This window comes from Panthera leo, chromosome D1 (assembly GCF_018350215.1).
Source record: "Panthera leo isolate Ple1 chromosome D1, P.leo_Ple1_pat1.1, whole genome shotgun sequence".
Taxonomy (NCBI): Eukaryota; Metazoa; Chordata; class Mammalia; order Carnivora; family Felidae; genus Panthera; species Panthera leo.
The window spans coordinates 60,678,207-60,690,383 of NC_056688.1; the positions used below are offsets into that span (position 1 = coordinate 60,678,207).

Consider the following 12,177-nt stretch of genomic DNA (forward strand, 5'->3'; position numbering starts at 1 on the left):
ATCAAATATAGTCAACATTGACAACCTTTCTGAATATAGCCTTTACCCCTTTCCTACTTTAATTTTTCTCCACAGCGCTTTTCACCATCTAACATTACTATGTCTTTTATTTATTTCTCATGTTTATTGTTTGCCCACACCTAGTAAAATCTAAGACTCTAGAGGGCAGTGTTTTTGTCTGTTCTGTTCACAGTCTGGTATAGAGTAGCTGCTCAGGGGATACTGGGTGCATGAACTAGTAAACCTGCAGTCATTAAGTTCTGATCCCTGTGTATTCCAGCCTGCATCTCAAGATAGACTCCTCCTCCCGCTCTATCACTTGAATAGATCTTCAAAGGAATTATTTATAGTTTCTCAACAAATCACACTTTTTGTCATCTCTTGGCTTTTTCACAAAATACTCGCTTTATGTAGTAAGCTGTTTTTCCTCATTTCCAACTGGATAACTTCAACCTGAACTTCAGGACTTAATTTGTAGATCATCCTAAACTATTTCAGGTATCTCCACCAGACTATAAACTCCTTTAAGGTGGAAGATATGCCTTGTTCACCAATTTATTCCCAGTAACTTTCAAAAAAGTCAATCATTAAGTATTAAATAATGAATGAATGAATGAATGAATGAGGTTGGTTCTACACTTGATGCATAAAGGCTGTCATCCATGCTTGATGGCAGCCCCAGGGCCTGCTACAATTACTGCCTCGTTATCAGAGAAGTTTGGGCCTCAGGATTTTCAAAGGAAGGTGCAATTCTTCTCCTCCCTGTTCCTACCAGGTCTGGGTTAGATTCACTGCAAAGTTTAGCAGTTATGACCTTGGATACAAAATGCTTGATCCCCAGTTCCTCAGACCATTGCTAACCTCTTCTCATGGTCATGGCTGGTCAGTTATGTTTTTACTTCCTATATCAAGGAGAACTTCTTCTGACAGTGACCTTGAAATATCAGCTTTGTTTAGCTGTCCTCTCTTCTGTCTTTAATATCAATTACTTGCTAATTCCAACAGCTAGTGTAGTTTCTTGCTCACATAGCTCTAGGCACACTGGTCCTTTTGCTATTCTTAGAATACTCTAATTTATTTCCATCGTAGACCCTTTAAAATTCCCTGCCTTTTTGTATTTAAATATAAATATAAACATTTTAATAAATTTTATGTGTGGCTGTGCACTGAAGAAAAGGTTCTCAGACACCAGACTGAGTGGACATGCAGCCTGCCTCTGTGAGAGAACAGCAGCAGCTGGGGTCTGCACATAGTCTTTATTTTATGTTTTATTAGGTATAAACATCAAAGAGCCTCAAAGCATGAGAGGGAGCACAAAGGGCCTTAGACATTAACCAAACATACATCTGGTTTTACGTGAAGGCATAAAGGGAGTGTGTGTGGTTTTAAGGAATGTCAGGGAGTTACAGCAGGTGCTGTATTTTAACTGTCCTCTGGGAGATCACTGGGCTCTGCATCTCATAATGCTATTGGGTTTGACAGTCTTGAGACCAGAACATTGCTGATGTTTCAGCTATTACCCCATTCACCCTTCAGGACTTATAATACATGCTCTAGAAATAAGTCCACATTTATATAAATATAAAATATAATCCCCTTCCTTTAATTTTTTTTTGAAAATTCCTTATTATAAAGGTCTTCCCTGCCCACAGACTACCTGGACATTTAGCACTATCTTAAATAATTAATCACTTACTTTTCTATTGTCTGTCTCTCCACCAAAATGTAAGTTAAAAGCATAGTCTTTTTTTTTTTTAATTTTTTTTTTCAACGTTTTTTATTTATTTTTGGGACAGAGAGAGACAGAGCATGAACGGGGGAGGGGCAGAGAGAGAGGGAGACACAGAATCGGAAACAGGCTCCAGGCTCCGAGCCATCAGCCCAGAGCCTGATGCGGGGCTCGAACTCACAGACCGCGAGATCTTGACCTGGCTGAAGTCGGACGCTTAACCGACTGTGCCACCCAGGCGCCCCTAAAAGCATAGTCTTTTGTTGTTTTGTCTACTAGCTTCCTAAAGTGGAAACTATGCCTGGAAAATAGCACATTCAATGTTATTTATGGAATGGGGGAATACTCCTCCACCCACACAGTTTTGGCCCATCTAACTTCTGCGTGTTCTTTAAGACAGCTAAGTCAGCCCCTCTGGAATATTATCCATGGTTCTCCATCCCCTCAGGGCCATTCCAGGGCTCCCTCTTTTCCTTATAACAAATTTTCCATGATATATTTTACTGTGTTCGGCTCAGGTCATGATCTCCTGGTTCGAGGCTTTGAACCCTGCATCAGGCTCTGTGCTGGCAGCTCAGAGCCTGGAGTCTTTGGATTCTATGTCTCCCTCTCTCTCTGCCTCTCCCTGGCTCACACTGTCTCTCTCTCAAAAATAAACATTAAAAAATTTAAAAAAAAGAATGAAAGTAACTAAAGTTTATTGTGAGCTGAAAAACATGCTAATAATTTTATTTGAAACTTTCATATATATCATATATTTAAATTGTGTAAAGATCCTTTTGGGTTAGGCATTGTTACTGTTAGATTCATTTTAATTGAAAATTGAGCTCATATAAGGAAAATAATTTTCCTAAGTCACACAGAACGTAGAACTTTCTAAACCTGACTCCAAGTGTAGTATACTTTCTAATGTATCACAAAAACTTTTAAATTTGCTATAAGATATAAGAAAACATGTCTCCCATATGAGGACTAAAATTGCAAGTACACAGCATAGATACAGATTCCAGCTGTAGAGCTGTATGCATGCTTTGGAATTTGCTGTGGCTGTATGGTTTTCCTGAAGTTTTGCATGTACGCAGACACCCAAGACACTCACACACGTCCTCTATTTTATTCTATTTGTTTTGCATAAGTACCTTTGGATCTTCCACATGTAACACCCAAAGTTCACATATACCTTATCACTGAAGAAACAGCTTTCTCATGTCAGACAGAATGAGGCACTGGTGGGAGAAGGCATAACCTGTCAAGAGTTAAATGTCAGATATGCTAGGTAGCCTCAGATAAGTCCAACCTCAAATGAGAACTGACTCCACATAAACCTTGTAGTAGAGGTTTTGTCTTTGGCCCTTTGCCACTCCCCTTCTTGACCCTGCACTGTGCAGAAACATGACCCCCTCAATCTTTCCTCCAGATGCTCAAAACCTTCCTTAGCAGCATTTTAACCTGGCCTGCTTTCCTCACAGATACCTCAAAGGCAAAATTAATAATACTATATTGACATACATTACTCAAAAGATAATTTTAATTAAGTTTTTAATTTTAATGCCAATATAGTTGACATAGAGTGTTGTATTAGTTTCAAGTGTACAATATAGTGATTCAGCAATTCAATACATTACTCAGTGCTCATCATGATAACTGTCCTCTTAATTCTCTTCACCTGTTTCACCCACCGCCCCCCAACCACCTTCCCTCTGGTAACCATATTTGTTCTCTGTAATTAAGAGTCTGTTTCTTGGTTTGTCTCTCTTCTTTTTTTCCCCTTTGTTCTTTTGTTTTATTTCTTAAATTCTGCCTGTGAATGAAATCATATGGAATTTGTCTTTCTCTGACCTATTTTGCTTAGCATTATACACTCTAGCTCCATTCATGTTGTTGCAAATGACAGGATTTCATTCTTTTTTATGGCTGAATAATATTCCATTGTATATGTATATATATATGTATACCACATCTTTATCCATTTGTCTATTGATGGGCACTTGGGCTGTTTCCATAATATGACTGTTGTAAATAATGCTGCTATAAACACAGGGGTGCATGTATCCCTTTGAATTAGTGCTTTTGTCTTTTTTGAGTAAATACCTAGTAGTGTGATTACTGGATCATAGGGTAGTTTCCTTTTAACTTTTTGAGGAACCTCGATACTCTTTTACAAAGTGGCTACACCAGTTTGAATTCCCACCAGCAGTGTAAGAGAGTTCTTATTTCTTCACAACCTTGCCAGCACTTATAGTTTTTGGTGTTTTTTATTCACTTATTATTATTATTATTATTATTATTATTATTATTATTATTTTAGAGAGAGTGAGAACAAGGGAGAGGGGTAAAGGGAGAGAGAGAGCATCCCAAGAAGGCTCCATGCTCAGTGCAGAGCCCAATGTGGAGCTTGATCCCATGACCTTGGGATCATGACCTGAGCCAAAATCAGGAGTTGGGTGACCAACCAACTAAGCCACCCAGGAGCCACCTTGTGTTTTTTATTTTAAATATTCCAACAGGTGTGAGATGATATCTTGTTATAATTTTGATTTGTATTTCCCTGATGTTGAGCATCTTTTCATGTGTCTGTGGCCATCTGTACGTCTTCTTTGGAGAAATATCTATTCATGTCTTCTGCCCATTTTTAACTAGATTATTTGGGTTTTGGCTGTTGATTTGTATCAGTTCTTTATATATTTTGGATACTAACCCTTTATCATATGTGTCATTTGCAAATATCTTCTCCCATTCCATAGGGTGTCTTTTAGTTTTGTTGATTGCTTTCTCTGCTGTGCACAATCTTTTTATTTTGATATAGTCCCAATAGTTTATTTTTGTTTTTATTTCTTTTGCCTCAGGAGACATATCTAGAAAAACGTTGCTATGGTTGATGTCAGAGAAATTATTGCCTGTGCTCTCTTCTAGGATTTTTATGGTTTCAGGTCTCACATTTAGGTCTTAAAAGATAATTTCTTTTTCTAGGTCAATGTGGTGGCAAAATTGTAATGGACAGATAAGAGGGTATAAGGAATTATCTCTTTTTGGTTCACTGACCTTTCCAATATCTTCAATCCCTCAATTTTTTTCTACTTATCACTTCCCCTGCTTCCACCCTAATTTTCTCTACTTTTTCCTGACTTGCTAGGAACAATGACAACAAAAACAACTTCAGATATTTCTCTGGATATATTGTTCTCTCTCTCACGTTTGCATCAGCTTTGCACATACCGTTCCTTCAGATTAGACCATAATTTTCCGGTTTGACTGCCTAACTCTTATATGTCCTGTCAGGCTGGCTACTGTATCAACTCAAGGAAATCTTTCTTGACACTCTGTTGTCCCACCTGGAAGAAGATATTTCTCTTTTTGCTTCTATATTAACTTCTTTTTTTACTTTGAGCAACACAGTTAACATATGGCTGCATAATAAACCACCCCCAAATTTAGTGTCTTAATAAACAAACAAACAAATAAACAAACAGTTATTTAGCTTGCAAATCTGCATCTTGGGCTGGGTTCGATTGATTATTTTATTGGATATCACCTGGAAATGCAGGAAAAACGGGGGTTGGAATAATATGAAGATTTGTTCACTCACTAGTAGTTGATAAATTTCCAGCTAAGGCTTAGACTTTAGCTTGGTCTGGGACATCTATATGTGGCTTCTCCATGTGGTCTCAGCTTCTCAGTATGGTGGCTGTGTTCAAAAAGCAAGCATTGAGTGAGATAGGGGTGGATATATAAATAGGGGGAAAAAAGAGGGAGAAAGAATGAGTGTGGGGAAGTATATACCAATGAAAAACATATAATCTTTTATGACCTAGCCTCGAGAGTCTTGCAAGATCACTTCCACAACATTCAATTCATTGAACCTGTTACAAAGTCCTACCCTGTTACGAGGGGAAGAAAAAAAACAGACTGTCTCTCTTGATGGGGGAATGACAAATTTCTGGAAGAGAATGTAGGATTAGAAATACCTCTGTGGCCATTTTTGTAAAATACAATCTGCCATGTCATACTGCATTGTGTTTTCCCCCCACCAGAATGATAGTTCTGTAAGAGCTGTGACTTCTTGATCATTTCTGTGTGTATTTGTTGAGTAAATAAGTAATTGTCTCCTCCACTTCATACACATTAGATATTATAAAGGCTAGAGGAATAAGGGTATACTGAAGGAAATAGTGCCTCTAAGACTAGACCCAGCTAACAACAAAAGGCATGGGCCACACGATCTCGGATCTGTTTGGTCTTCACACTATAGACTATGGGGTTCATCAGGGGAGGGGCTAGAAGGTACACAAAGCCCATGATCACTTGGACAAGATGAGGTGCCTTGTTCCCAAACCGGTGGATGATGGACAAACCAATCATGGGAGTGTAGAAGAGAAGCACAGCACATATATGGGAAACACAGGTGTTGAGAGCTTTGAATCTCTCAGCCCTGGATGCAATAGACAGCACAGTACGCAGGATCAGGACATAGGAGAAGAGAATGAGCAGTGAGTCTACACCCACTGTTGAAACAATGACAAACATGCCATAGATGCTGTTGGCTTTGATGTCTGCACAGGCCAATTTCATTACTTCTTGATGGAGACAATAGGAATGTGAGAGAAGTGCAGAGCCACAATAGGAGAATCTTTTGAGCATAAAAGGCAATGGGAAAATGAGTGCTACACTGCGACCCAGGGAAACCAGGCCAATCCTGCCAATGACTGTGTTGGTGAGAATGGAAGCATAGTGCAAGGGGCGACAAATGGCCACAAAGCGGTCAAAGGCCATAGACAGCAGCACAGAGGACTCTAGGAAGGACAAACAGTGAATGAAAAAGAGCTGGGCAAAACAGGCATCGTGACCAATATCTCGCGCCCCAATCCAAAAGATACCTAGCACTGTAGGGAGGGTGCAAAGAGACAGACCCAGGTCAGTTACAGCCAGCATGGACAGGAAAAGGTACATAGGCTCATGGAGTGAGGGCTCTGTTTTAATGATAAAAAGGATAGTACAGTTGCCCAGGATGGAAACCAGGTAAATGAAGCACAATGGGATGGAGATCCAGATGTGCATGTGCTCCAGCCCAGGAATGCCACTCAGCAGAAAGGTGGAGGAAATGTTGCTGCTGCTTTCCAAGGGTCCCAAAGACATTGTGTGTGGAGGGAAGAGGAAAATTGGATTCCTTCCAAATTCCTGAAATGAATTCAGAAAAAAAGCTAGAGGTCGAACCTGGGAAGAAATTAGAAACCAAACCAAACCAAACCAAAACAACAACAACAAAAACTAACAAACAAAACAAAACAAAACAAAACAAAAAAACATGAGAATCAAGTAGACCTAGAAGTGTACATCTCCTCCAGAGGTCACTTCCTTCTGGTCTCTGGCCTTCTTTCCACATTGTTTTAGAAAAATGTTTTTCTTTGAATTCTTTTCTCCTTTCTCCTTCAGGCTGAGAGGTCTGAGGATCTACACTATTCCTGTTGGTTATACTAACTTTGCCTACCTCTTTTGAGGAGATCTTTAATTAAACACTCCTCACCTGCCTCTTTTCTGCCAGAACTCTCACTAATGTTCTAAGCTTTCTTTCAACTTCTCTTTCTTTCCTTTCTCTTACCTTACTTCCTTTGCTATTCCTTTGTCACTGTCCATTCTTCCTTCCTTTCTCCCTCTCTCCTCCCTACCTCCCTTCCCTCCTCCTTCTCTCTCTTTCTCTCTTCCTTTTTTCCAATCTCTTTCTTCTTCTTTCCTTCCTTCCTTCCTCCTTCCTTCTTTCTTTCTTTCTTTTGTTATTTTGTTCATTCTTTCTTTCATTTTTGCCTTTCTTTCTCTTTTCTTTTTCTCTTTCTTTCTTTCTTTCTTTCTTTCTTTCTTTCTTTCTTTCTTTCCTCTTGCTTATCTTCATCAGCCACATATAATTGCTAACCTTAGACACAGATTAATCCTTCACTCACCTTCTCCTCTGGTCTTCCAGTCGTGGAAGCCTAGTTTGATCCAGATAGCTCACATGTGCTACTCAGCTCACAGAATTCCAGTAAGGACTGGGGAGTGAATGAATGGCTGTCTGTAAAGTTATTCTTGACTGCTAAAGTGCCATATCAAAGCTCTGATTCTCCTGTGAGTCAGTAACCTGCATTCCCTGAGATCTAGAATTCAACTTCTATCAACCTAGGTGAGAGAAAAGGCTGAAGCACCATCAACCATGGCCACATCCCCAATTTCAAGGCAGAGTCCGTGAGAGTCCACAGAATAGAATGCAATATGCCAGTAGGACTTATTCTTCCTTAGATTAAAAAATGAAGGTTCATGAGAGGACAGTCACTGGGCAGAAGTCTTATGCCAATTTAAGAGTCCTGACTTTCAAAGCAGTGATCTGCCCACTCCCAGTTAATAATTCCACTAGAATGTGAGCTCAAAAATGGTAGGGGCTTGGCTTTGCTTACTTCTGTAAAGACAGTGCTTATAATGGCTATGGTAGACAGTAGGCGCTCAGAAATTGTTTTATGCATGGTTAAGAGCTAAATTTATTTAGTTAGCTGTTAGTAACTCAGTGCATATTTTATCACTTAAAGAAAATCCTATGAATTGGGGCACCTGGGTGGCTCAGTCAGTTAAGTGTCCAACTTTGGCTCAGGTCATGATCTCAGAGTTTGTGAGTTCGAACCCTGTGTCAGGCTCTGTACTGACTGCCTGCTTTGGATTCTGTGTCTCCCTCTCTTCTGCCCCTCCCTGACTCGTGCTTTCTTTCTCTCTCTTTCAAAAATAAATAAACACTAAAATTTTTTTTAATCCTGTGAAAAAAGTTCTATTAATAGTACCATATTATAGATGAAGAAATAGAGGATTATAGACAGTTAATATATCTAAGATCAAAGATACAGTAAATGGCCAAAATGAGATTTGAACTAATATCCAGTTATTCTCTAGATTCCAGGCTCTCAACAAACATTATACTTTCTCCCCACATACAGGACTATTCATTGTCAGCTAGAAGCAGCTAGCATAATATCAAGGGCTTAATAGACCTTCAGAAAAGTACTGATTCTTTAGCTAAATTAATAAAGTGACTGGAGAAATACACACCCTCTCTCACTCCAAACACCAGTGAAATTAATAGCCAGTGTCATTAACTCACTGTCCACCTGAAGGTCAGATTGGCTCTTGTGTGCTGTTCCTCAGCTTCTACTTCAGCCATGATCAGTGGTCACCACATCATTCATCAAAATGAATTCAGAAGAGCTGTGATAAACTTACCTGTCGGGGACAGGCAAGCTACCTGGTGATTAACGATATAATGCATAAAACTTAAGGCAGAAAATGTTTTGACATGAAAACGAAGTAGGGTAGTGAAGAAAGAATATATATTACTTAATAATATAAAAGTTAATTTATAATACATGATGAACATCTATTATTTTCCAGGCACTGTACTAGGAACACTGCAAAAGAAATAGCATTTAGATCTTAGAAAAGCCCTGAAAGTTAATATTATTACCTCGATTTGCAAATGAGGAGAGAAGCTTACAGAATTTGATGATGTGCATAAAATCATACTATCAATCAGTGACAGCTGGAATTCAAACTGAAATCTCTGGAGCTCCAAGGAGCATTCTGAAAGTTTGGAAGCATTTAGCTTAATATAGCTGGGTAGTTTTTTTTAAGCTGAGACAGCCTTAAATGCGTGAAGATTGAATGACAAAAATAGAGGGAAATATCAAAAGTCCTTTTTCCCCACCTTCTTTTACCTCAAGATAGACTCTCTTCAGAGTTTGTGCCTCACATTTTAAAGCGAGTAGGGCAGAGTAAGAATCAGAGAGAGAGAGAGAGAGAGAGAGAGAGAGAGAGAGAGAGAGAGAGAGTTATGAGAATAAGTTGAAGGAAAAGACTTGGATATAAAAGAAAATCCAGAATAGTGAAGCCAAGAGATATCTGCCTGGGAAAGACCACCTTTAGCCTGTTGGCCAGAGAGATCTTAGTAAGGTAACTATTCTAAGGGGTTCTTATTTAAAGGTCTTCAGAGTATCCATTTTCAGATTTGGTGAGGATTTCATTGTTCTTGACCAGTTCAAGTGTAGAGGGGAGTGGTAAACTTAACAAATGGCTTGCTCACAATTGTTCTTGGAGAACACTTCCTAGAGGTACTTGCACAAGTTCAATGGCTGCTTCTAATTCTATCACTCAGACTCTGTGGTTGCTCAGGAAAATGCCCTTTCATGTCACAGACAAGCTTTTCTTTTAGAGGATCACTTGACTTCCTACCCCTCTGTCTCTGCTTCTTGGAATTAACTCCTGATTCTGCTAACCTTGTGTCTGAGGCTAAGGAGTAGAGACTGAACTTACAGCTAATCTCATTCTTTCATCTCGGTTTCGCTTGCCTAACTTGTCTGTCTCTGTGGGTCTCAGTAATACTCTTATGTTGCCACATATGAGGCAACTCTCTGGGCTAGAAGTCAATGAAGTGAATGGGTGTGAGAAAGCTGCTGTCTCCCTACTAAGCTAGTGCTAAAACCAGACGTGGGACCCCATGAAGTTAGTGAGATCTGACTGCAATGGTCACCACCTTCTGCAGGCATCTTCTACAGCCTTTCTTGTGCTTCAAAGTCCCTTCTCTCCTCTCCCTCTCCAGAGCTCAGACTGAGCCTTCTAGGACCTCTTCTTGGCTTCACAACTGAGCACCAGACACCTGACTTACCTATCAAGGCTAGGTGCAGAGACTTCAGTTCTTGTGACAGGGGAGAAGGAAAGTTAAAACCAGAGACTCTGGAGGGTATGGAGAGACTGAAGGATGGATGTTGAATTCCTTGATTTTTATGAAACTTCCTGAGGTCCCCATTGAGACCATTTCAAGAATCTTTCATCAATTCCCTAGGAGGACTGGTTTTCTGGACCTCATTATCTCATAACTCTGAGGATAAGGGAAAGAAAAGAAGGGAATAGTTTTGTGAGATATCTAAATGGGAATCCCAGGAGATGTTACACACTGTAGCTACTTTTTGAAGATATTGTGAAATATTTTGAACAGCTCCACAACTTTAAGAAATCAGAGTGGGTGTTGTTGATAATGTTTTATATATGATGTATCATAACCATATAGTTATGCATATCAGAAGTGACAGTGTATATGGTGGGTATATATAACATTAAAAGGGCATTTTTAATTCAATTCTTCTCCCATCAAAAGGGGAAGAAAGGAGCACCACATTCCTGGAAATATGGTGATAATGTTGATTCTTGGTGCCCCAAGTAACCCTATATGCTGCTGACTCCTGTCTATACTCAGGGACTCTTGTCTGTACTCCATCTCCTCTTCCTGTCTCTGATCCACACAGACACAGAATTCAGCCCTTTGTTTCTAGACATTAAGGAGCTACCTTCAGAAAGGAATTCATTTTTGTACCTTTTGGGCAACATGAGCCCCTGAAAAGCATAGGTAAACCAAGGAGTTTCATATGTCAATACAGAGATATGAAGAATTAATCATCCATTTTGAACTTTAAAAGCTGATGGGAAAGATATTTTAGAAAGAGGAAAGGAGGGCCATTTCAGTGTTTTCATTACCTACATAATTAGTATCCAGCTTATTGACTCTACTTTGAGAATACAAAGGTATAAACATTAAGGAATGTCCCAGATCCCCACACCAACCATAAGAGGTTTATTCCAATTCGTTGGCCTGATGGGCCCCCTTGGAATGTGCTGGGCTTCCTCTTGTGGCTTCATTCCATTAATCTTTGGTCAAACACATTGTAGACACATCTGAGTGTTATGTAGCAGTATTTCTCAAATCAGAGTCCCCCGATAATCAGGATCAGAACCACCTGTAATGCTTATTAAAATACATATTTCTGGGCCTCATCCCTGTAGTGCAGAATCAGAAACTGACACTAGTCACAACCACAAAGGTCTAAGAATTCTTATATATCCTTGTCTTTATGATTGTTTTCAGCTCTGATTCCAGAATATTTTATTCCCTCTATAATAAAAAAATGTATCACTTTTAACCTGGAATCCATTTCAAAACACAGTTACCTTTTATATTAATTTTCTGGGGCCACCAATACAAAATGCCACAGACTGGGTGGCTTTAACAATAGAAATTTATTTTTTCACAGTTCTGGAGGCCAGCAGAGCCCAAGATCAAAGTGTTGACAGGTTCGGTTTCTTCTGAGGCCTCTCTCCTTGGCTTGCAGATGGCCATCTTCTGTGTGTCCTCATATGGCCTCTCCTCTGTGCATGAGTATCCTTGATGTCTCTTGCTCTTCTTATAAGGACATGAGTCATATTGGGTTAGGGCGAACCTTAAATGCCTTGTTTTAACTTCACTATCTCCTAAAGGCCTTTACCTCCAAATACAGTCACATTCTGAGGAACTGGGGGTTAGGACTTCAGTATAAATTGGGGGAGGGCGCACAATTCAGCCAATAGCATCTGTTTATCCATGCATCCTATCACCCACTTTTTCACATATT

The 12,177-nt window shown here is 39.5% G+C and overlaps 1 protein-coding gene across 1 annotated transcript; it reads right to left on the reverse strand.

The window, feature by feature from the left end:
* Positions 1–5,920: 5,920 nt before the first annotated feature.
* Positions 5,921–6,862, reverse strand: LOC122199998 (olfactory receptor 51G2). Its single transcript, XM_042905402.1, has one exon. It carries the CDS (start codon positions 6,860–6,862, stop codon positions 5,921–5,923), a length of 942 nt encoding a protein of 313 aa, XP_042761336.1.
* Between the last annotated feature and the right edge of the window lie 5,315 nt (positions 6,863–12,177).

Bases quoted from the DNA above. Each gene is read 5' to 3' on its own strand.
- LOC122199998 (XM_042905402.1), bottom strand. From the start codon at position 6,862: ATGTCTTTGGGACCCTTGGAAAGCAGCAGCAACATTTCCTCCACCTTT.